At 39.9% G+C, this 25,663-nt stretch overlaps 1 protein-coding gene across 11 annotated transcripts in view; it reads left to right on the top strand.

The window, feature by feature from the left end:
- The window catches only part of DIP2A (disco interacting protein 2 homolog A), a 112,315-nt gene that overhangs the window by 52,498 nt on the left and 34,154 nt on the right, over positions 1 to 25,663 (top strand). For 8 of the 11 annotated variants that reach the window (XR_001467364.4, XR_001467365.4, XM_004942550.5 and 5 more), the window contains 11 exons: positions 2,704 to 2,823; positions 10,063 to 10,308; positions 12,102 to 12,245; positions 18,527 to 18,655; positions 19,809 to 19,928; positions 21,263 to 21,460; positions 22,482 to 22,573; positions 22,803 to 22,913; positions 23,661 to 23,784; positions 24,083 to 24,192; positions 24,595 to 24,697. Coding sequence is in view for 9 of the 11 variants with exons in the window: in XM_004942550.5 (XP_004942607.1) it covers positions 2,704 to 2,823; positions 10,063 to 10,308; positions 12,102 to 12,245; positions 18,527 to 18,655; positions 19,809 to 19,928; positions 21,263 to 21,460; positions 22,482 to 22,573; positions 22,803 to 22,913; positions 23,661 to 23,784; positions 24,083 to 24,192; positions 24,595 to 24,697 (1,497 nt within the window). In the remaining 2 variants the exon portion in view is untranslated. The remainder of the gene's footprint in view (positions 1 to 2,703; positions 2,824 to 10,062; positions 10,309 to 12,101; positions 12,246 to 18,526; positions 18,656 to 19,808; positions 19,929 to 21,262; positions 21,461 to 22,481; positions 22,574 to 22,802; positions 22,914 to 23,660; positions 23,785 to 24,082; positions 24,193 to 24,594; positions 24,698 to 25,663) is intronic. The other 3 variants (XM_001234675.7, XM_015289225.4, XM_025152471.3) reach the window with 2 other exon arrangements.

Below are 25,663 nucleotides of genomic sequence, written 5' to 3'. Positions count from 1 at the left end.
AAGTGACTTTGGGTAACTCTGAAATACTGCTCTCAGACTCACTGGTCTTGAGTGAAGCCAATATTTTTGCACTCCATTAACAGTTTTTTTCTGAATGATCATTAAGTGTTCAGGCAGTCCTGTTAATGGGCAGCTATTTGAGATAAAGCCTGAATGATGTCTTTTTAGATAATTTTTTTGCAATGAAAAATCCCGTAAATGTTCCTTTTTCCTCTTTAAAATTTTTGTCCATGTTGATCTCTTCATTTTGAAGTTTAAACTCTTGGGCAGAAAAAGTTCATGTTAACATATGTGTAATCGGATTTCTTTTTCCCTTTTGTGATGTATGGCAAGGCTTAATGCGCTCAGGTGATATCCAAATGAAATAATGAAGCATTTGCTTGATTTAATTTATGTTTAGCTTATTGCCTATCCAAATAAATGTAAGTAGAGATGCCAGTAGACTAGATTGTTTTCACTTTTTCCTCTAACTTTTAACTGAAGAAATTGTTCCGGTTTATTGAAGTAGTGGTTGTCTTTTGTCTTTGAATGAAGAGATAAACTAAAAGAAAAACACAAGGATTTTTAAGTATTTGTGCTCTGACTCTAACAGATATTGAATCATCTAGCTGATTATAATCTTTGAATGCTTTACATCACTGCTGATGCTGTTTTCTTTGGCTATTCCTACCGTGAGATTTATGCATATGTAGAGTATGAATAGAAATGTTGACAACACGTCTCAGAAAACACAAGTTACTGCTTAAATAGCTTCACTCTGTTCCCCCAAATACTTTGGCATAAAGAGTCACTGTTGTGCTTCTCAAAGTAGTCTCAGTTTATCATGGAGGTTTTAGCTATGCCGAAAGTACTTTCTGCAAAAAGATGTTGTCCACCACCAGCAGCAATCTGAAATGTTACCTTTTAAATTTCACTCTGTTGGCACATGTTAAAGCTGCTTGTCTTTCACAACATTTAGGCAGTAATTTTGGCCAATACTGCTGCTTCTATCAGTTGCATGCCTTATTTGTTCTTTGGACTTATGGGGGCAGAGTCTTATTTCTTTATTTCCTTTCAGCCTTCTTTTTACCTGTCTTTTCTTTCTTTGCATCTTAACAGTTCTTCTATGTCTTTGCAAGAGTAACTGGTGAGAGTGGAATGCAGTTGTTTGTAGAACAGGCTCTCTTTTTGCAGCAATTATAAAAATTTGCTGCAAACAGTTTTTTGTAGTTTTCCAGAGTTGCCTTCCATTTAAATTAACAATAATCTTTGTCAGACACAGATTTTATCTCCAAACAGTAAATATTAACTGAAAATTTCCATCAGTGGAATACCGTTGATAAATGTAGGCGATAAATGATGTAAGTGTTCCCCGAACAGCACTTAACATTTCAGAGTTTAATGATGACAGTGTGATAGACAAGGTGAGAAGTGCTGAGGCTTTGCAGACATTTTTACAGGCTGACAACCCTACATGCCATGTATCCCACAGTTCAGAGGACACTTTAATCCAGCATGTTGCTGTTATTGCTGGTTTTTCCTCCTATGAGGATGTGCAGATTCTACGTAGACTCCTGTTCCTTCTCTCCTCTTCAGACTCTCTGCTGCCTATTTTTGGCCTTTAGGGCGTCTGAAGATGCTTTCCTGGCAACTCTGCTTTCCCTTTCCACTATTTCACTTTATCCTTGTAACTGTTCTTCAGCCTGTAACAGCTAGCTCTGTACTGCTGTGCCCTTCTGAGTGTCCTGCAGTACACAACCTGCACTGAATGTACAATATACTGAACAGGCTACAAGATGTCTGCTCCAGCTGATGAGAAACTGTTTGGTGTGCAGGTGTGACACCTTTATGGCAGTCACAGAATATTGTGTTTACTTGTTGTGTAAGAGAGCTTGATCCCACACCAGTCAATCCTCCATGCTTTATTGGCCTTGCTATGGTCACACTTGCTTTCTTAACATGGGAAGTAACATTTCAGTAGTGAATGCAAAACTGGAGTAGCAAAATGCAACAACAACAACAAAAAACCATAAAGAACATCTGCTGGAAGTTTTTAAAGAGAAAACCAATTCCAACAACAAGTGTATGGGTTACAGCAGTGAGCTTACTGCTGCTTGCAGAAGTGTCTAATCATCAGTCAAAATAATAATCAGCTTGCAGAGTTGCACAGGGTCCACTAGTTGGTACAACCTCTCCGGTCTATACACTTATTGACATAACAGGTCAAAAATTAATCTTAGTGCTCTCTGAATGTCATAGCACAATTACAATTAAGGTACATCCTGAAAGGTATTCTTTTTTGGTTTATTTGTCAGTCCTTATCAGGGAGATGCAGCCATATGGAATGCTAGTTTGCAGCAGCCATTTCTAGAGGCAGACAGTGCAGATTGTTTAAGCTGCTGCTATTTGGAGAACTAAGATTAGTAGCAAAACCGGTTGATGCACTTTTGTAACAGCTTCAGAGTGCAAAACCACATTACTGGAATTTAACTTTGGACCTTTCTGTTCTCCATTCTGCTCAGTCTCTCACTGAGGCTGAGAACCTGTTCTACAAGTCAGCTAGGCAATTGGACTGAGTATAGGACAAAAGCAATAAGGGCCCCCGTGTGCTGTTCACATTTTGTATTTGAGCTGTTAAAGATGGCATTTGTGCTTTCTGTGTTTTTAGAAAGAAATTGCGATTGAATTTAATTTCCTAACCTTTTGTGTTTGTTTTCTATACAGATGTCCACACTGAAGCAGTTCAGGCAGCTCTTGCAAAATACAAAGAGAGAAAAATGCCTATGCCTTCAAAGAGACGGTCTGTTCTTGTGCACTCTTCAGTAGAAACATACACACCTCCAGGTATCTATTGAGTTGACATATGTAAATCTTTCCAGGTACACTTGTTAGCAAAACATAAAGAGCAAATGGTTTGTTGTGCCAAGATGTAAGAATACTGCAATGAACTTCTTCCATATTCATAGCTACATTTCCTGATAATCAGGTGTTACTTGCAATTGTTTATGCTTTCTACAAGATGTTTAGTGTTTCATCTAGAAATCCTATAGCTACTAAAGGTACACTTGAAAGCTACAATAGAGTGAGCAGTTGCCCTTTATGCATGAAGTACGTTCTTCTACAGTATGTCCCCTTTGGAAAGTGAAAATCTTGGCAATCTCATCAGAATTCTAAGTATGTTACTTTGGGTTGCATAAGAGTCTTTTAAAGAGTTAAAAAATATGCCAGTGTTATGTTACTGAATTAGCTTGCTGAATGCTCATCATGGTTTCAGGTGTGAGCACTTTAAAATGTTCAAATGCTGTCATTGCTCAGGTAGTTTAGATCAGGATGTTTCATTAATTTTTTGGGGTAAATAAATAATCTTTTTATCAGCTCACAATGAATTCTCTAGTGGTGAAGAAAATCTTTCTCTAGGTACATGTCTTGCTATCTGGTGTATGGGGACCGGTATTGTATACAAAGACAAGCCATTCCTCTTAGCTTTGAAGTTGTGAATGATGTGCTCTTACCCTTCCTAATGTGGAGTAGAAGCACACTGACCTCTAGTGCCCTTCTCCATCAACTTTCTTATTCCTGTAGAAGTGCAGATATGCTATGCTGCTCATTTGCTTCCTTAGCTATGCTTCTTCCTTCTATTCATACTGTTTAAAGGAAATTCCATTTTTCTTTCCTAGTTATACAATTTTATATTTTCTTGTGTGTGTTCTTTGATTATTTCATTAGTTAAAAGTATTTGTCTTCTGTAGTTTTAAATATGCACTTCCAAAATATTTACATTTTTTCCTTTAAGATATTGCAGTGTTGTTTTGTTAGATCATTCTTATACTTTGCATATACTTGAAAGCCCATAAGGGCAACTAATGCAGCAGGGTGGCTGTCATGCTTTTGAGTTGCTTTGCATACAGGTCATGTATAAACAGGGAAACTGTCATGAATTGCATGAAATGTAATGCTGGAGAAAATTCAGTTAAGGTCTGTGTATTGAATCTTCAAGGAGAGGCCCTAAATTTTCTGTTATTAGCTTTTCAAAGCAGTATTTCTTTTCAGTGTCCAAAATAAGTTCTGATGTAACAATCAGTGATGCATTTTATACAGTATCACTGTCTCATTCCTGTAGTTTGCCAAGTCACTGTACATTTGGAATTAGGTGTGTTGTGACAAGAAAAGAACATGTTGTTATTCTGCATAAGATTCAATAATAAAAAATAGCTGGCTTCCAGAAGCTCCATTGGGATGGATAAAGGAGTAGGAGGACAGCTAGATTTTATTGTCTCCTTTTGCATTTAAAACTAGAAAGGATTGCCTGATGTTCTTTTGAGAGAACTAGGCATCTTTCTCTTTTGGCTACCTTCAGGACAGGTTGGGAGCAGCTCTGACGGTGTCCCTGCAGCCACTGCTGTATACACTCCATCAGGGGTCTGCACTCTGCATCAAAGGAGGAAAGTCTTAGGGGCTTGAGAGACCCTGGGAAAAAATGATGATATCTTCCCTCTATATAATGTGGAGAATCTGTGTGTTTATATGATCAGTGCTCAGCTCATCCATACATTCAAAGGAACGCAGGAAGAAAGTGGTAGGTGGGTGAGCCCCAAAATTGTCCGGCTCCTTCCACAGCCATTCCAGAAGCCATCAGCCCACACTGACACATCCCCACAGGCCCAAGGGAGCATGGAGAACAACATCAGTGAGAGCCCTAGTTAAAAACTAAAGAGAAAGGTGTCACCCTCTCCAAGCTCTTCCACAGCTGTCCCTGGAGAGCCTGAGCCCTGCTGTCCACATGTGAGAGCCATCAAGACTGGTAAGCACTTCAAGCACCTTCTGGGCTTGAGAAGGCAGGTGCTGCCAGGGGAGCATGGGAAAGTTAGGGGATGCAGGGGGAAGGCTTTTCAGGATTGCACAGTGTTTAGGTGATGAACCAAAGTAGAGAAATAGGTGAATTTTGGTCATTTTTGGAGAAACAAGTATGGGGAAAATAGAGGGATAAGGGTATATAAAAGGCCAGTTATATGAAGGGTATGCTTGCCTGGAATGTCATGCACCTGACTAGTGTTTCTAATGCTTTTCCTGGGTGAAAGGACTCCCTGTTTGATGTGTGGGGAGAGGCTGAGCTCCACCAGTTGGAGTTGAACCATAGATTTAGGGTCTGTGTGCCTGTAGAGAGAAGTGTGAATGGACTGAAGTGCCAGCAATACATAGAACGGCAGGTCACTGAGGCCCATGTGTCCATGGTGCGAGCAGCAGGAGTGAGTAGAGCCTGAGTACCAGCATCTGGATGCCAGTGACCAGAGTGACTGCAGTGAGGGAAACCAAGTGCTAGCCACTGATGTGATACTTGCGTCAGAGGCCTGCGTCAGCCAGAGATGGAAGCAGAATGAAGCCAGTGGTGCTGCCTGTGTGTGTCTGTATGGGTTATCTATATGATCAGTAGTGTTTGTACGCACGTGGGCTATACGCATGTTCCGTGTGTGTGTGCTGTGCTTGAGCCTCAGCTCTGCTAAAAACTCTCAGCACAAAACATTTAAACTGCTACAATCACATCAAATAAATTCCAGCCTCCTCATTGACAAGTATGATTTACAGAATTTAGATAATTTGTGAAGCACCCTGCTGAGGAATGCAGCTGAATTTATCAGTTACTAGAGATTAGACTACTGATCATGTCTTCTTAGAGGCAGGGTTAAAAAATGCTATCAAACAGGAGCTGCTAGAGTATCATCTTCTAACGCCTGCCCAAATAGTCAGCACAAAAGTCAAAAATACTGAGGTTGGGCTTTAGTAGGAAACAGAAGAACCCTAACTAATTTATAATAAAAGAAGAGTTAAGTGTTCTCTCTGGAATCTGTTGTGCAGCTTCTAAGAGAAGGTTATGGAGGCACTTTTAGAAGATACTGGACCACTAGATCAATTTCTGAATCGTGAAAGATCAGGCTGTTCCAAGTACTTTGAGAATTAGCTTCACCTGCATCAATTCATCAAATGAGGCTCATAAAAAGGTAACAATAATTGTCTTATTTTAGAATCACAGAATCCAGTCAGAGTCTGGAAAAGACCTTCAAGGTCATCAAGTCAGCCTGATCTACCACATCCCTCAGTGCCATGTCCACACATCTCTTAACTGCCTCCAGGGATGGGGATTCCATCCCTGTACACCACCACTTCCCTGTACAGCCCATTTCAATGCTTGTCTGCCCTCTGTGAAGAGGTTCTTCCTGATGGCCGATCTAAACATCTCCTGGTGCAACTTGAGACCATTTCTTTCCATCCTCTCACTTTTCAGCTGAGAAAAGAGACTGACACCCTCCTCCCTGTGACGTCCTTTGAGGTAGTTGTGAAGAGCAGTGAGGTCTCTTCTCAGCCCCCCCTTTTCTCTGTACCCCAGTTCCCTCAGCTGCCCCTTGTAAGTCTTATTTTCTAGACCCTTCACCAGCTGCATTGTTCCTCTCTGCTCATGGTTTATCAACTCAGTAGCCTTTAAGCAGTGAGGGTCCAACACTGAACACAGTGTTTCAGGTGCATTCTCACCAGTGCTGTGTACAAGGGGATGGTCACTTCCCTGGTGGCTGGCCGCACTACCAGATACAAGTGAGGATGCTGTTAGTCTTCTTGGCCACCTGGTTGCTCTGCTAGCTCATGTTCAGCTGACTGTCGATCAGCACCCACAGGTCCTTTTCTGCTAGGCAACTTTCCAGCAACCCTTCCCATGCAGCAGTATAGACTTGGCATTGTTATGATACAGATGCAGCGCTCAGCACTTAGACTGGTTGAATGTGTTGCAGCTGAACTTGTCCCATTGATTTAGCCCAACCAGATCCCTTTGCAGAGACCTCCTTCTCAAACAGATCAGCTGTCCCACATAGCTTGGTGCTGGCCACAGATTTAGTGAAGGTGCACTTGATCCCCTACCTCAACAAGATAAAAATGTAAACAAAACTGGCCCCAGTATTGAGCCCTGGGAAATGCCATAGATGGCTGAACACCAGCTGGATTGAACTCCATTCACTGGGGCTGCTTGAGCTTTGCCATTCAGCCAGTTCCTTACCTGTGAACTGTACCCCTGTCCTAGGCGCGAGCAGCCAGTTTCTCCAGGAGAATATGGTGAGAAATAGTGTCAAATATTCTGCAAAATATTATTTGCAGAGTTGACTCAACAAGAAAATTTTGAAATTGCAAAGAGCCTGAGTAGCTTTGAAGCATCTAATTTTACTGTCAGGTACTAGTAACAAAGATGATTACTCTGGCAAGGAATTTATGAGACTTGCTGGATCTGAAATCAGTCTTTAAAAGAAAAAAATGCTTATTTTTTTTATAAATGGTTGATTTCAGGAGACATTGTGCTACAGAGTCATTTCACTAGAGTGCATAGAACTTTGTCTGAATGTGGAAGCTTATGACCTATGCCCTGTACCTGAACGGAAGGCATTACACTTCTCTCATGAATTATCGTTTTTTAAGATGTAATAACCACAATGTCATGATGGCTCAAGAGTTCCACATGCCTTTGCTGTTATTTTTTAGGTTAGTTCAGACCTTCTTCAAAGCAATTTTGCTATCTAATTTGACTTTCTTACATTTCACATTGTTAGGAATGTGTTGACCTGAGCATGAAAACTACTGCCTTAGAATCCTTGCACTTGCAGCAGTTAATGCAATTAAGATAAAACATTGTTAATAGCTGAACGATGTTAGTAGTTACTGTGGGTATTTACCATTCCTCACCAGGACTTGCATTCTGGTTACAGTGTTAAATTCAAAACCAAGTCCCCTGACTAGTAGTAATGGAACTGCTGTTATTGGCCATCTCCAAAAATTTTGATGTGCTTTTGTTTTCATCTCACTGAGCCTCTCCTTCCCACCCACATTTCACGTGATGAGAACTTGAGCTGCAGGTTCAGTGAATGTTTGGCCCAGAGGGCGATGGTTGCTGTGCCTCTCTTGGGTAAGCTCCCAGCCAAGAAGAGCTGCAAGCCAAGTACATAGCATTCTGCGTGCAGCACACTGGCCTTAACTCCTGCATTGTCGCACAGCCAGATGTTACCTAGCTGCTTTTGTCTTCATGATAGAATTGTTTGAAATTAGCAAGTTTCTACTATGAGGATTTCCATTTCATATGCAGTTAATATTTTAAATTTAAAGTTTTTCAGCGTATGTAAGATATCTGAAAGCTTAGAAATTTTAGAGGGACTTTGCCGAACTTGTAACTGGGTAACAGACACAATCAGAGTATGTATCCTCTGAGAAGCCTTTGTTTTTCAATAGTCTTATTTTTCACCCTGAAGAGATAAGAAATCACAAATGTGGCTTTTTTTCCTGAGCCTGATTGTTTGTTATCCTATTTTGTTACATGTTCCTGGAACCGTTTGTGTTTGCTTTCTGCCTAAAAGGAAGAGAAGGCTGCAAGCACTATGGGGCTGGTTTGGCTCCTCTCCAGGGGCAGATGTAGTCAGCAGCTGAAAACTACAACTGTGGGAGTAGACAAGAAATACCATATAAGGCACAGACCCAGGAATGGTGATCCACAGCTGTATCTTCTCAAAATCAATTGTGTGTATTTTTATTTGGAACTTGTCGTATTTGACTAGAGAAGATCAAGTAAAGACATTTGAGATTTTAACTTTGAAAAGGCTGCTAAGGTAAACAGGATTTCTAGTTTTGTGGTTTTATGCCGGTTAAGAGCAGTTTTACTGAAGCTGCTGGAAGTGCACATATTCTTAAAAACAGGGTTGAACGTGTGGTAGTTGAAAATTGTTGCCAGAGATGAAGTAATGCTTTTCAATATGGCTTCAACGAAATTTGGTCGTGGAATTACATATCACTGCATTCAGAGGATTTAGAAAAGTTCCAAAACAAAGACTGCAGGTTTCTGAGGCAACAACCCCTTGTCACCCAGGAGCTCCATGTCTGGAAAGTACTCTGGTGTACAGTAGTGGACATCCTATCTTTCTCATCAGCTGCTGTTTGGCTCATGCTGACTTCTGCCTGCAGTATCTTTTTCAGGAATATTCTCACCATTATGTGTGACTTAGAACTACTCTGCACAAACTGACATGATATGAACTTTATCTGTATATGGGCAGTGCATTGTTGCAGGAACATCCTTTTGATTACCAGGGGTGGAGGGTGCTGTGTTGTGGATCTAGTTCTTAAAATGCAACAGTTCCTTTAGTAAGAGACTGAAGATGGAGACTATTTAGTAACTACTTCTTTTTTGCTAGCATACCGTAGCATTTAAAAAGTTTTGCAGGAAATCTCAAACTTAAAAAAGGCAAAAATATAAACTTTTGTTAGTTTTGACTCCAAGTGAACTGAAATTATTTTATATACATTTTAAAAGACCTTTTTATTTTATTGATTGAGCACGTAAGAGAGACTGGATGCAAAAGGGAGACTTAAGAAAAGCTGCAAATAACTGGATGGTAAATAAATGGTTATTAGGCTTCTAACAGCAACAAATGTACATCTGCAATAAAAACATGTTTTTCTAAGCATTTACATATTATGCATCTTAATATCAGCTTGTGGTTAAAGTTCATGGGTTTTAGTTCCTTCTAATTATTCTTTGATTCATGAAATATCTCTTTCATTGACACTGTACCTTTTTTTAGTAAGTAGTCAAAAAAATTCCAAAGGAACCTAAATGTGACAAATTAAAAAAAAAAAAAAAAAAGAGGAAAGAAAAGGAAAAAAGAAAATATATCCAACAAAAAAAAGTGATGGAAATTATTCAGACAGGACAAGTTCCAATCTGTCTATTCAGAAATATTCCATAAGGGTTGTATGCTTATTTAGCATGATTCAAAGTATATTAATATCTTAAGTAGAAGCTTTTTTCAAGCATTGTCTTTCCAAGTATAGGCCATAAATGAAACTTCGCTTCAAGGTGCTCTTGTTATAACACATAGAATTTGTTGCATTTCCCTAAAAACAAACAGAATTAGTGCATATGAAGATACCATTTGCTTAGTAGTTGCATCTCATGTGTAGCACATGAGAATGCTATGCAAAGAACATGGAAAAACTTCATGTTCCTGTCTGTTGGGTCATTCCCACATTACATGCCTGTCATCATTATTTTAATCACAGACACATCGTCAGCATCAGAAGATGAGGGCTCGTTGCGTCGGCAAGGGCGGATCACCTCCACTCGGTTCCAGAGCCATTCCAACGTAGAGCCCTGGCTTAACCGGGTTATACAGGGCTCGTCCACCTCATCCTCTGCATCTTCCACCTCATCTCATCCAGGAGGGAAACCTGCTGCTGCTTCCAGTACTGCTACTGCCACCGCTGCTGCCACGGTGCTTGCAGATCTCATGGCACACATCCAGCTAGGTTAGTAAAGAACTCCCTGTGTGATTGGAATAAAATCGAATTAAAATCCCAAAGCAGAGCTAAATGCAGAAGTCAGGTACGTGCTGTGCTCCACCAGGAGATATCCATAAATAGCCTTAACATGTACAATCTGCAGACCAGGTATGTATGATACGTATGTATTTAATTTAAATCAAACCAGTTTTTAGGAGATCTGAACATGCGTTCTCTTGATAAAATGCTTGATTTATCAAGAAATTGAAGTTAAATTTTCAGTGATCTAAAAAGTGGAATTTCAAAGGGATCATGTTTTTGGTGTGTGCTTTGTAATGTTACATGTAGACAGTAGATAGCATTATGCAATGGATTTCAAAAGTGACTCAATTGATAAACATCTAAAAGCCTAGAAATACACCTGGAATCTTTGAGAAGTTTATGAAATTAGAGGTACTGAAAAAGCTAGATGTCAAAGTGAAATGTGATTTTCCTGTAATTAAAATTTGTCAAGATAACGTTTGTCCTTTATTCTGGAGTTAAAGTGAAAAAACAGAAGTACTGGTAAGCCAACGTGTGAATCAGAAAATCGTAGGGGTTGGAAGGGGTCTCTGAAGATCGTCTAATCCAACTCCCCTGCTACAGTAGGTTCCCTAGAGTAGATTGCAGAGGAAAGCATCCAGGTGCATTTTGAATATCTCCACAGAAGGAGACCCCACAACCTCTCTTGTCAGCCCATTCCAGTGTTCTGTCATCTTCAAAGTAAAGAAGTTCTTCCTCATGTTCATATGGAACCTCCTGTGTTCCAGTTTGTGCCTGTTGCCCCCCGTCCTGTTATTGAGCACCTCCAAAAAGAGCCTGGCCCCATCCACTTGATAGACTCCCTTTGGTATGATCACCTCTCAGTCTTCTCCAGGCTGAACAGTTCCAGGTCTCTCAGCCTTTCCTCATAAGGGAGATGCTTCAGATCCCTAGTCGCCTTTGTCCTTAGCTGGACTCTGTCCCACAGTTCCCTGCCTTTCTTGAACTGGAGAGCACAAAACTGGACTCAGTGCTCCAGATGTGGCTTCACCAGGGCAGAGCAGAGGGGGGAGTATAACCTCCCTTGACCTGCCATCCGTGCTCTTCTTGATGCACTCCACGACACCATTGGCCGCCTTGGCCACAAGGGCACATTGCTGATTCAAGGCCAACCTGTTGTCCACCAGCACACCTTCTCTGCAGAGCTCCTCTTCAGCAGGACAGCCCTTAACCTGTACTCATGTGTGTGGTTATTCTTCCCCACGTGTAGGATTCTACTCTTGAAACTGTTGAACCTCATCCGGTTCCTCTCTGTCCTTTTCTCAGCCTGTCCAGGTCTTGCTGAATAGCTGCACAGCCTTCTGGTGTGTCAGCCACTTCTCCCAGCTTTGTATCATCAGCAAACTTGCTGAGAATGCACTCCATCCCTTTATCCTGCTGACCGATGAAGATGTTGAAGAAGATCAGACTTGGCTCTGACCTCTGGGGAACACTTCTAGCTACAGATCTTCACCTTGACTCTTTGCCTCCAGATGACAACCCTCAGAGCTCTTCCAGTCAGCCAGTCCTCAGTCCATCTCATTGTCCACTCATCTTCCCATGCTTCCTAGGCTTACCTACAAGGATGCTGTGGGAGGCAGCGTAAAAAGCCTTGCTAAGTCAAGGTACACAACATCCACTGCTGTCCCCTCATATACCCAGCCAGTCATGACATCCTAGAAGGCTACCGGGTTGGTGAAGTATGAGTTCCCCTTGATGAATCCATGTTGGCTACTCCTGATAACCTCCTTTTCTTCCAGTCCTTGGAGATGACATCCAGAGCAAGTTATTCCATCACCTTTCCAAGTACAGAGGTGAGGCTGCCTGGATCCTCCCTGTTACCCTGTTTGAAGACTGTGGAGTGACACTGACTTTCTTCCAGTCCTTAGGCACCATTCTCATGAGTGAGTTTTGTCTCAATCTCTGTAACACTGAATGTCCAGAACTTTCTGTTCCTTTTTTTATTTGTGGGATATTTAGCAGGGAGGGAGAAAAGCCATCTTTTCCATTGTGCAAAGGTTTTTTATATTGTTTCTGTACACAGTCAAGTGAAAATTGACTGTGGACTTATTTGTGTACAACAGACGGTTAATAATGTAAATCCATAGGGAAGGACCTAGAGGAGTAGTAGTCTAGGTTTTTCAAATAATTTATCTTTTTTCCAGTATAGTATAGAAAGAAAAAAAGTTATATTTGTGTTTCACCTATAGTGAATGGTTTGGGTTGGAAGAGACCTTAAAGCCTCCCCAGTTCCAACCCTGTCCGACCGTGTTCAAAGCTGTGTTAAACCTGACCTTGAACACTTCCAAGGATGAGACATCCACAGCTTCTCTGGGCAGCCTGTGCCAGCACCTCACTGCTCTCTGAGTAAAGAATTTCTTCTTGTTTAATCTTAAACCTGCACTTTTTAAATTTAAAACCGTTATCCCTTGTCCTGTTGTACACTCCCTGGTAAAGAAATCCCTCCCCTTCTTCCATCCCTGTAGGTACTGGAAGTCCATGATGAGGTCTCCCCAGTCTTCTCTCTCTTCTGCATTTTGCATGGGAAGCTAAACAACAGCTCCAGCTCTCTCAGCCTGTCTTTGTAGGAGACATGCTTCAGCCCTCTGGCTACTTTTGTAGCCTTTCTCTGGACCCACTCAGACAGCTCCATGTCTTTCTTGTACTGTGAACCCCAGAGCTGAAAGCAGTATGTTCTCAAATCCTTGTGTTTCTAGTACTGTGCAGTAGGTATCACATGTACTGTTCCTGAATGGTTAGAGTTCCAGCAGTTCTCATACTCAACTATTTGCTTACCTGGTGCTGTATGCCTGCACAGACTATACAATCTTCTCTAATTCTCTATAGAGAACAGGTTAGGTCAAATAGGAAAAACACTGAAATGTCATGCAAAGTGTCATACAAAGCCACGGGCAGCATTTAGCTTTATTCATTTTTCTGTACTTCATCAGTTCTTCATCCATAAACGTAGGCTCTTCTGCTCTGTGGTTTTATTGTTAGCAAGAACTTTCCTGTTTGTATGAAATGTGACCTTTTCACTGCCTTTAAAGAAATCTACATTTTCATCTTTCTTTTCCCAAACTTTTATTTATACTATTCTTACTGACTTCGAATGTTGCTGCTGGATCACTGGGAAGTATTCAGTGTACAGGAGACACTGGAACAATATGGATGAGCCACTGATGTCCGCTGCCCTCAAAATCTGATTTAAGAAGGAAATTTATTGTGCTTAGTGGGTATAAGTAAAATGGAGTAGTTCTATGCTCTATCCTCATCTTTGAGGATGGTCTGGAATTTACATTATGGATTCATAGAGATCATGCTTATCTCCTTAAAATTCATAAATACAGTGATGACTAACCTTTGAAGTTTACATAAGATTGTTAATGAAATTCCATCATAACTGTAAAAACTTAGAAGATAAGAATAGTATGTGTAAAATGTAACACAGCAACCTGTTAGCTGAATATCTTGAGCTGTATAGAGATCAAATTTCACAACCAGCTTCTTAAGATCTATCCATCCAGAGTATTTAATAATGAAAATTGTATGCAATATCAAGGCTTAAATAACAGTTCAAAGTCCAGCACTTAGGTAGCTAGATGTTTAACAGCATACAGTGGAATGGTTTGAAATTTCAGTAAAGAGAAATAAATATGTAATTGTAGTTTCTATCAGGAAGGAGGATCAGGGATTGTTAAAAGCTCAGAGTTATAGCTGGAAGGGACACACAAGGATCACCCAGTCCAACCACCAGCCCCATGCAGCACCACCCAAACCCAATCCCTATGGCTGAGAGTGGTGTCCCAACACTCTCTGAGCTCCGGCAGCTCGGGGCCATGCCCATTGCCCTGGGAGCTGCTCCATGCCCACTGCTCTCTGGGGCACAGCCTTCTCCTCACCCCCATTTGTCCCTCCCCTGACACAGCTCCCTGCTTACTCTGTTTTTACATTGCAGCTTTTTTTGTCAATAAATACTGGAACACCTTCACAGCGGAGGTCTTTTGTGTGTCCTAGAGCATAAAATGAAAGTTTTTAAAATTTCTCACTAAATGTACTGACTTCTGCAATATATAACCCATCTTTCTTAAATATTTCTAATATTACGCTTTATCAAAATATTCTATACTTTGTGTATTGAATAACTGTTCACAGTTTTCATATGCTGGAGGAATTATACTAAGTTTGTATTAAATTCCCAAGCAATAGGCTGCAGTATTGGAAGTGCAAGGTTATGGTACTGTATCAAGTCAAATAGAAATATACATCCTGTTTAAGCTGCTTGTCTTTCATCGATAAAAGTAAGAGCAGTATCTGCTCTTACTGGGGCCTTTTATTATGTTAGTGTAATATTTTCTTTAATGTGTCTACAGGTAGCAGTGTGTCAGGTTGTTCTTAAAGTTTGCTGTTTCATCTGTGGATTATTTCCCACCTTAGCTCTTGTGAAGTATCAGGGAAGATGGATGATCGTGATCTTTGACGTGTTATCTGTTTATTGAAAGACTTAAGAGTGCAATTCGGAAATGCATCTGCTGCTCTCTGGTATTTTGAACATTTCCCCAGTGCTCATCTATCATATCCCATGTGAGGGACATGGTTAGTGAGCATGGGCTGATAGGTTGATGGCTGGACTGACTGATCTTAGGTCTTTTCCAGCCTAATGATCCAATGAATTCTTTTTCTTAACTAGAGGCAGGGATATTTGGTGGGTATTTGAACTATGATTGCTGTGTTATCTCCACAGGAGATTGTGAGTGTTTGAAACAAGTTTTCTAAGGTTTTACTATAGAAGAAAATGAAGGAAGGAAATAATGGCTTAGGGATCCTGTGTTAAGTTGTAGCTGGGTTAGTGTGCTCTCAGTGTTTTATTGTTGTTCCAGTAGAATTTAATAAACTTATTTAAAATGACCATTTTTATTGAGTAATTTCCAAGTTGAAATTACTCAATTTCATCTTGGAAATTGATGAAATGAGGTACAGCAATCTGTGTCTAACCCAGCTTCTTGCTTAGGTTAGGGCTTTTCTATAGTGTTTAAATCTTCATTATAAGGTTCTTCCTTAGAGACTGTTCTCTTATGCCTCGCTTTTAATTTTCTATATTGTATCTCATACAGTTTTTTCTTGGGTTACTTCATTTACCCTTTGCATTTATTGTCTCCGTCTCTTCTAACCAGTAACTGAAAGTTACTTCAGTCTGAATCCAGTTAACTTTAGTCCCCAAGTCACAAGTGTGTTCACATGATTTTTTGGCCGCTCCCCATTTCTCTTTCTGTGCTTTGTCACAGTATCTCTAGGCAAGAGAGACTCATTTCATGGATTTTCATGGGCTTATGAGTAGAATGCCTATATAATTAATGAAACTAACATGATTTTCATCTGAGCATAAGTTCTGAAAATGGAAATTATTCCTTGTGTATGCACCGAAGGAATTCTGTCTTCCCAGGGCAGACGTGTGAAGATCAGTGTTCTTCATTGCATAGAACACAGTAGCTGTGGGCAGCGGAGAAGTAGTTCATAAGCACCCCAGGCATCCCACTTCTAGGTTAGGGACACTGATTTGTATGAAACTTCGCTGCAAGATGGTTGTGAGATACCTGAGTGCTGTAGAGCAGTGTCTCCACATGTAGCTCTTTTATGTGCTCATTTTCAGATGGAGATGATTGTTAATGTTCTTTTTTTTTTCCCCAAACATTCTCCTTTTTTGTGTGATTTCTTTGAACTCAGCTCTTCTATAAGTGTTTCCAAATACCTTCTTCCCTACGTTACTTTCTGTGCATTTAGTTGCAGAACTTTTATATTTCAAAAATCTATTCTTGCATGTGTGTGCTTTTTTTTAACAGGAATATACACGGAAAAACTCACATCCTTTCAGCATTTCAACTTCTGTACTTTAAGTATGGCTTCTGGACTACATGTGCACCAAGTTTCCTGGAGTGTATGTGTGTTTTATTCTCTGCTGTGATTTTGATATATGTACCTATATGCACATCACATCAAGTGCATGCCACAGATTAACGTTGTGGGCCACCTTGGTGCTTAGTGGTGACAACATCTTCTATGCAGAATGGTATTTTGAGGATTTCCACTGATGAAGCCACACTGCAGTTACATCTCTGATCATAGTTCTTGCTAGTATATTAAAGGAATGAAAGCTTTACTCATTAATAATCCATCCAGGGTTTGTAAATACAGTGGGCTAATGATGCACTATGGGGTCCAGGTACTTTGGATTATGTTTCCTTCCCTATTAAGTATGATTTATGAAGTCAGTGTTTTGGGACTTTGGTAAAGATGGGAATTAATACAGTTTAAAAGAATAAATGAAAGCTGCATAGTGCTTATCAAGAGCCTTTCAGTTTATTCTGAATACACGAGCTTTCTGTAAACCTTGTGAAGTGATCATATGGATTGGTTTTACACACAGTTGTCATGTTTTATTGTTACTGGTTTTAAATCCAACATTTGTTAAATCAAGTGATACTTTGTCCTTCTGGTATCTTACCCAAATGAAAGAATTTTGTGGTCCTGCTTAATACTTGGCATGAAAGATCTCTCTAATAAAAGGTTTGTCATTGCAGTGTTGATGACTAGAAAGTATGAGAAGTTTTCCTCTGGTAATCCCACTAAAACTGCTTACAGCTGTTTATCTATAAGCTCTGAAAATCTGTGAGCAGAGTTATAAGCACTTGTTACCCTAGGGCTAATCACTTCCTAAATGTGAGTTGGTGAATATTACATATTTCACAGCACTGTGTCTCCCCAGGCTTTGGTTCTTGCTGCAGAATTTCTGCCATAGAAAAATTCTTCAAGGGCTATCACTGGTGAGCTCTATGACTCCATGCAGTTTTCCAGCATGGCGCAGCATTCTGTGTATAAGCTTTTTCCTGTTGAAATCCAATTTTTATCCATTAGGATTCTGAATATTTCAGGTCTGCAATTCCTGATATCAGTAATTCAGATGTTCCTTACTTCAACACTTCTACCCTATACTTAAATTTCTTAACCTGTGATTGCATTTAAAACCATTCCATAAAGTAGATCACAATTTTTCTAATGGCAGTATTCCTTAGTGTTCTTCTGTAATACAGAAGCATGGTACAGTTTCAAGCAATGCAAGTTTTTGCCTTAAGATTGTTACAGGGTGATTGTTCAGTACTTTGAGTTCATGAGAATGTGAGAATTGCCCTGCTTCTCCTATGTACATGGATGTTACAAAACGGTTAAGTATTAATTGCTTGTATCACACATCATTGACATTAAACAGTTTGTAATATCAGGCCGTATGTGACCACATCATGCCTCAGGAAGACCTATGCTTTATCTCTTTTGATCAGTGGTGCACCAAAGTGTGTTCAGTGTTGACATCTACACCAGTGTTGTAAGTGCACGTTACAGTAACCCAGCTGTTCTCACTAGTACCGCTTGTGAAGGACGATCTGTACCACAGAATGGGAGGTGTTGATACACAGATACACTGACTGTGAAAAACGTGGTAAGAAAGGCTAATAAAGGAAAAGGATGATGTAATCAAACTTAATGGTCATAGAAACTACACATGATAAATTTCTGGTCAGCAATTACATTCCTCTTATCACCCTCAAGATGTGTTCAGGCCTAAATACACTCACTGCATTTGACACTGTAAATCTAAATCTGCTTTTCTTAATAAAAAAGTCTTCCTCTTATTGCATACAGAACTTAGGTAAGTGCTTGATGTTGTCCTGGGGAAAAAGTTCCTTTCTTTGAAGCCTCGTGCTTTCGTACCTTCTCATCCTGTGGGACTTAGAATAGAAACTCCAGCTTAGTGATTAGACCTCAGGTGCCCCCATTTTCACTGGGAGATGAGGCAACCTTTCTTTCTAGGCATGCGCTGCTTACTCATAAGAGGTGTCCTTGCTTTCACCTTGAAGTGATGAGTGACCCATCTTTCTACTTACACCCAAATTTCCTTGGATCACTTTGGAATTAAGTGAAGCTCGTTTCTGCTCTGGGAAGGCAAAGCGGTTCCTTTCAGAATTCAGTGCAGCATTTTCATTTCCCCCTTAAGATTTTGGTTATGATTTTATTAAAGAAGACAATTTTGTTAAAAACAAGAGAACAGCAAAAATGCTGTAAGAAGCAACATTGGATGCACTGAATCTTAACATGATTGATGGGCTCATTTGTTTTTCTCACATTTATACAGATAACCACTCAGCACCTCCTGATGTAACCACTGGTCTGTTGGAACACTTGCATCATGAGCGTCCACAAGTAGCATCAGTACGAGGAATTCCCAAAGGCTACAACAGCAGCATTTTGGAAACTGGAGATGGTAATTGTATTATAAACCTCCCACCATCTGTGTCCCTTTTTCTGAATGAGCAGAACTGAGCTTGACACCTGTCATGTACCATGCTTCCTCCAAAGCCCACTCCTCATTTGCAGTAGTATGGTGCATATGTTAGTCTGCAAAAGAAAGGCTGTTTCATTTCCTGTGTTCTGCCACTGAAGCACAGGGTCATCCCTCATTAATTACCATCACATGCGAAACAGACTCAGCGCAGGGAGCTGAATATAGTATTGCCTGTCGCTAACAGACTAGAGCAATGAGAAACTAAAAGCAAACTAAAAATGCCTTCCGTTCTCTCCCATCCACTGTCTCCTACATCTTCCCTCTGAGCAGCACAGCCCACAGCACTTCATCTCTGCCACTATCCCACAGTCATTCTATGTCTCTGCTCCTTGTGGGTTCCCTCCCATGGGATGATGCCATCCTTCCTGAACTGATCTTCCTTGGGCTTCCCATGGGCTGCAGCTCTTCAGGCACTGCTCCTACATGGCTCTGGTACTGCAGGCTCCATCCTGCAGGAACTGCTCCAGCAGTCGAGTCACAGGGAGCGGCTCCAGGCTGAGACCTGCGCCTGCAGGGGCTCCATAGGGCTGCAGCCTTCTTCAGGCCACATCTCCCTGCTGCACTGTGAGCTCTCCACTGGCTGCCCATGGAGGTCTGGTTTGTGCCTACAGTACCTCCTGCCCTCTCTCTGCACTGATCTGGGTGGCTGCAGGGCTGCTTCTCTCTCATTTCTCACCATTCTCTCCCAGCTGCTGTTACACAGCATTTTTCTCTTTCTTAAATCTGCTGCCAGAGACACAGCCAGCACCACTCATGGCTCAGCTCTGGCCAGCGGCGGTTCCCTTTTGGAGCTGGTGGGAGCCATCTCTGGTCTGACATGAGGCAGTGCTAGGATCTGTGTACAGAGCCCATACTCCTGCTGCAGCCCTCCATTATGAAAACTTCACATTGTAAGCCATATATGAAACTGTTATTGTTTAAAGCTTTTTTTACCCAAACAAGCTATGCATTTTGAATAACGCTTCCACCTGAAATCTATGCTGAGCTTGGAGTGAAGTTGTCAGCAATGTGGAAAAATGTATTTGTGTGTTTATTAATAGATGGTAAATAATGCATCCTTTCTGTTTGGCAGGTGTCCCAGTGAATAGCAGAGTGTCCTCTAAAATCCAGCAGCTTCTAAATACCTTGAAAAGACCAAAGCGCCCACCTTTGAAAGAGTTTTTTGTTGATGATTTTGAAGAACTACTAGAAGGTTATTTTTTTTTAAATAGAATTTTCACTCTTGTGTAAGCAATTCAAGAAAGAACTGATACAGCTTAGCAAGTGTTGTTTTCTTTTTAATTCCTAAAGAGAAACAATAATCATGATAGAATTGTGATAGCATATGACCATTCTTTCCATAGTATAGAAAGTGAAGCACAATATTCAACTCAGCCCTCCTGCTGTGTGTACTTATACTCAACATTCCTCCCTTGCTTTGGAAAATCTCCTGATTCAGCCCAGTTTGGGCCAGTGTGATGACTACTGTTTACCTGCAGGCAACTTGTTTTCTATGCACAACCCCCACATCCTGTTCTAAAAAGATGTCTTTTAGCTGATCAGTGTCCAAGTCTACTTAAATGAGAAGGGTTACTTATAAATGGAATTTGTTACGTTAACATTGTCTGCATGTATGTTAATATCTTCTGTTTGGAGTATAGAATGTTTTGTGATTTTACAGGTTAAGAGAAATGGAATACTTAGATTACACTGTGCAGTGTTATGTGTCTACTGCACAAAACAATAGTGCTTCTACATACTCTGCAGATACTGCTTAGTTGCTGATTCAGTTTCTGATTTGCATGTGTGTGTCAAGACAAAAAGCAAAGCATTTTGAAAAAACAAAACTGGCCTTCTTTAAAACCAGCAGCATAATTTAATCTTGGAGAATATTTTTTTTCCATTCATAGTCTTAAAGAGTAAATGAAAATTTCGTTCTCAGTGCTGTATCTTCAGCAGTTGCTGCTAGATTCCCTGTACTGTTTATTTGATGCTCTACAGTGTGAAGTGTTTGCTGTTCTATTCTTTCTCTGAAGATTTTTCAGGTAAACTTACGTTGAAGTGTATGAAATCAAGCAAAATACTCTGTAATACCAGGAGCATTTCAGCTGATTTGTATTATTAGGTTACAGAACCATGTAGTCATTCTTCATCAGCTGTTGAAAATTTGGTGCAGTGAGAGTACATCTGATTGGCATTGAAGCCGTTCTTTCTGATAACGCTTCTTGGTTTGGTGTAGGCTTTCATTCAAATAGATGTGCAGAACAAACAGTAGAAAACAATGTCTCACAGTAGGGAAAAAAGAGTGAACTCAGGATTGAAGTTCTGTTGCTGTGGCCATCTTCTTTGAACAATGTGGAATCAGAACTACAAGGTGATTATTTTTTATGAAGCAAACAGACGATTAAGTTAGCATCATCGTAAAGCAGGGGAGAAGCACTGATAGCTGTAAGGCAGGATGAGTATGGTTTGTAGAACAGTCTTAAGTGTAATTTGCTCATTTGGTTAAGACTGGCATTCACCCACTTCACTGTTTTCTGATTTTAGTGCAACAGCCTGACCCAAATCAACCAAAGCCTGAAGGAAATCAGATGAATGTACTTAAAGGTGAACCTGTCGGTGTGGTGACCAACTGGCCACCTTCTCTGCTGGCAGCCTTGCAACGATGGGGAACTACGCAGCCAAAAGCCCCTTGTCTTACTGCATTGGATACAACTGGGAAAGCTGTTTATACACTTACCTATGGTTGGTATTGGTGGTAACTGTAAGAAAGAAGCTGATGTTCATTGTAGAATGAATGGTTGGCTTTACTTAGGAGGACCAGACAAGCTCATGACAGATCCTTTCAGAGTGCTATTCAAATGCAAGTTAAAAGTTCATTGTGTACGAAAAAAAATAAAGTTTATGAAGGGAAAATAGATAGCATTGATTCATTACAAGTGACTGTTTATAAATTTCAAACAATTGTGTCCTTTTGCTTAAAAAAAACCTATAAAATAAAGCTAAAACTAAATTGCTGTAAAATTAGGAGTAAGTAACGAATGATTAATGCACTCTTAAAAAGTTTTAGCATGCGTATGTCTTCTTGAATGTCCTTATCAAAAAAACTTGTACTTGAGGATCATACGAAGGTTAGTACTATGGGAAGCAAGACTTTCCTGTACCAGTGAAATAGAAGTATTACAGTAATTGTGAGTTTGTTGGGTTTTTTTGAAAATAAGTGTGATCCCCATTGCAGCTAACTGTGTTCCAAAGGCACACTGTGTGCCACAGCGTGGCTCCCTAGGCTCTTCATGCTCTGATCTGTCATTTTCAGTGGAAGAGATTGGGTGTTGCTTAGCTTTTTATGAACAGCTGTATTTTTTTTTATCAGTGTTCTTATTTTTGAAAACTACGTATTAAAGAATTTTATTTCTTTATTTATTTTTACTGTTTACAATAAGTAGCTAGATTTTTGTGTTTTAATTTAAAAGCTTGGATATCTTTGTTCTGTGTTATTGAAAGCTGTAGAGCACCAAACTGGCTTTTCACAGTGTTGCATAATATGGCATTTATTCCTAACCTGTTTCTTAAATTTCAGTTAAATTTCTGTCAAGATTTGGGTTTTGTTTTTTAACCCAAGCAGTTAGATTTTCCTCAGTATTTGCTAATGTAACTGCTAATTCTGTTCTAATACAACCAGCTTGCTTGTATATAGATATTTTCAATTGCTGGCTGAATTTTGCAATTTAAGCCTCTTATTTTTTTATTTCTTCCTCATCTTTAGGCAAACTGTGGAGTCGGAGCTTGAAGTTAGCATATACCCTGCTAAACAAGCTAACCAGTAGGAATGAACCACTGCTAAAGCCTGGAGACCGGGTAGGTTTGTTTGGGGTCATCTGTATGGATAAAATAGAGAGCGAGGAGCACCTCCAGCTTTGTAATACTGTGATTTGTAATATTATATATAATCACAACTCGCACTGTTTATTTTCCTATTTTGTGAACCTGGATAGTGCTGTGACATTTTTGTCCCACCAATTTAAAAAAACGTGCCACCCAAATGACAACAAAAAGCATTTCATGTTATTCTAATGTATTTTTGTAGGTAGCTCTTGTATTTCCTAATAGTGATCCAGTTATGTTTATGGTGGCGTTCTATGGATGTCTCCTGGCAGAACTTATCCCTGTGCCAATAGAAGTTCCACTAACAAGAAAGGTAGGCAAATGCATCCAAAAAATTCATAGCTTCATAAATGAATTGGAGGAGGATGGGCAGTGACTGGATCTTACATAGGATCCCCCCAGGCCTGCACTTTTGAAAGCAGTACAGTGCATCAGCTGAACAACTTGCTCTGCTCCTCAGTGGCTGGTAGACTGAAGTGCATGTTCTAAGTTTGGAAAATATTTCATATTTAGAGATGAGACAAAATTTTGTGAACCTAATAATTCTATTTTAGGATGCGTACTTATAGAAATTGTTTTAATGTGTTCTTTTGGAAAAGGTCTGCAATTTTTTGCTCAAAATATAACACAGAAATATGAAATATGAAAAATGAAATATTTTCAGCTCTCAGGCTGAATAGTGGGAATAGAGGAAGGTAGAACAGTTCTGAGAAGCTGCAGGCTCTTGCTCTTTGGTGCCTCAAGACTCAGAAACAACATCAAACTGGCTCTGTGTCTTACTGAAACGTACGAACTTTCTACAGGGTTGGAGAATTGTGTACAACTATTGTTTTTGTTGCTACTTTTCTTCCATTGCTTACCAGACTACTCCCTAATCTGACATAGTTCACCCTAAGCAAAACTGCATTTTGAGTATAGATTTCAGAGCTATCATGAAAGGTCTTTGGACCTTGCTTTTTCCCTGTGATATAAATTGGCTTAATATTTTCAAAGCATGGAAAACTAGCTGTAAACTGTGCCTGATTATTTGTGAGTTTGCTATCATATGGTTTCTCTGTAGGATGCTGGCAGCCAACAAATTGGCTTTCTTTTGGGCAGCTGTGGAGTAACGCTAGCTTTAACCACTGATGCTTGTCAGAAAGGCCTTCCTAAAGCTCAAACGGGTGAGGTGGTTACCTTCAAAGGTATGTTTTCAAAGTACTCAAATTTTGTTTTAGTATAAAAAATGTGTATCTTTTTACTGTTAAGCCACCTCTTTGAGTTTGCTTGGAAGCTTCTAGTTTGTGTATAAAGAATTGCCATTATTGTCAAGAGAGTACTTAGTGCTCCTCCTCCTTCCCATCAGGATTGTGATGCTGCAGCCATTGCTTGATTCACTCTGTTATCCTGGAATACTGGGGAAAGAAAACGAAAAGATTTTGGTAGTGTAATGACAGTAATTTGTGGTTTTCTGTTTGTTGTTTGTTTTTTTTTAATTTGAAGGTTGGCCTCGTCTCATTTGGTTTGTGATTGATGGGAAGCATCTGGCAAAACCAACTAAGGATTGGCATCCACAATTACGGGATGCCAGTGCTGAGATTGCTTATATTGAGGTGATCCAGTATAATATGCTTAACATATTGTTACACTGTTCCCATTTAAGTCACAGCACATCTTCCTTCTTCAATCTTCTGATGCTACAGAAGAGATGACTGTAATATGTATAATAGTGGAGCAAAAGTTTTTCTCTCAAAATTACTGGGAAAATATCATACTGAGTATGACTAAAGAATGGGAATAATTGTCATTTTGGGATCCCTGGGACAATTCGTTTCATTAGGGTAGAGTGTTAGTGTGTTCTCTGAACATAAGTTGCATCTCTTACAATAGCTATTTTCTTTAAAAAATGTATGTATCTGCCTCTTCTATTTATCCTTTCAGTTCACTACTGTACATTTTCTTTACTTTGTGTATTTGTTGTTAAACTAACATGTGTGTAAACTTTCTCTTTTCAGTACAAAACAAGTAAGGAAGGCAGCACGGTGGGCATTAGTGTATCTCATGCTTCCATGCTGGCACACTGTCACGCATTGACTCAGGCATGTGGGTATTCAGAAGGTAAGTTAGGTATAACTTCAAAATGACATTTATTGCTTTGATTGTTCAGGAAAATTATGTCACAAAATCACGTTTTCTGCCTTAAAATAACTTCAGATCATCTACGGAGTCTATCGTACAATGCTGTGAAACTGCTGACTGCTTTTTCCATCTAGCATGGTTATATGCAGTTCACTTTTCCTAAAGGTCAAAAATATTGGAGGATACAGAAGATGTATATCTCCATGTATAGGAATGGATATGTGCCTGGCTAACTGGAGTATTTTGTTTATTGGGAAATAGCTATATATGCTCTTGTATTTTTGGAAAACTAAACAAGAATAATAAGTACTTGAAGAAGCATTTCTTCTACATTCAGCCATCCTCCATCCTTGATTAGCAGATTTCACCTGACCAGTAAAAGACGTCCTTCTAAAATCTGGTTAGATCTTATGCCAAACTTTGATTTATGTTTGGAATCACGTAAGTTCGAATTTCTCAGAGAAAGCACTGAAGAAAGTTTAGTACAGCTGTGGTAGTATTTCTCACTAATATGATTCTTTCAAATATAGTTGAACCACTTTTAGTTGAAAATTTCTTCAGTTGGCATCAAAATCAAAGTTTCAGTCTGTGTAGTTCTTGGAAAAAGGTAACAAGCACTCAAAATGGTATTAAACTAAAAATCACGTCTTACAGATTAAATTATTACAAAGAATTTAATTGTAATTAAGGTGATTGTAATAAATAAGGTACTTTCAGGTACTGAGAGAGTGGTGAGGTGCTGGAACAGGCTGCCCAGAGAGGCTGTGGATGCCACATCCCTGGAGGTGTTTAAGGCCAGGTTGGATGGGGCCCTGGGCAAGTACTTGATCTAGCAGCTGGCAACCCTGCCTGTGGCAGAGGCGTTGGAACTTGATGATCCTTGAGGTCCCTTCCAACTCAAGCCATTGTATGATACGATTCTATGACAAGGCATCCTATATTATA

Source organism: Gallus gallus, chromosome 7 (assembly GCF_016699485.2).
Source record: "Gallus gallus isolate bGalGal1 chromosome 7, bGalGal1.mat.broiler.GRCg7b, whole genome shotgun sequence".
NCBI lineage: Eukaryota > Metazoa > Chordata > Aves > Galliformes > Phasianidae > Gallus > Gallus gallus.
Note: the sequence above shows the minus strand (reverse complement) of the source record. Positions and strands in the feature narration are given on the sequence as shown.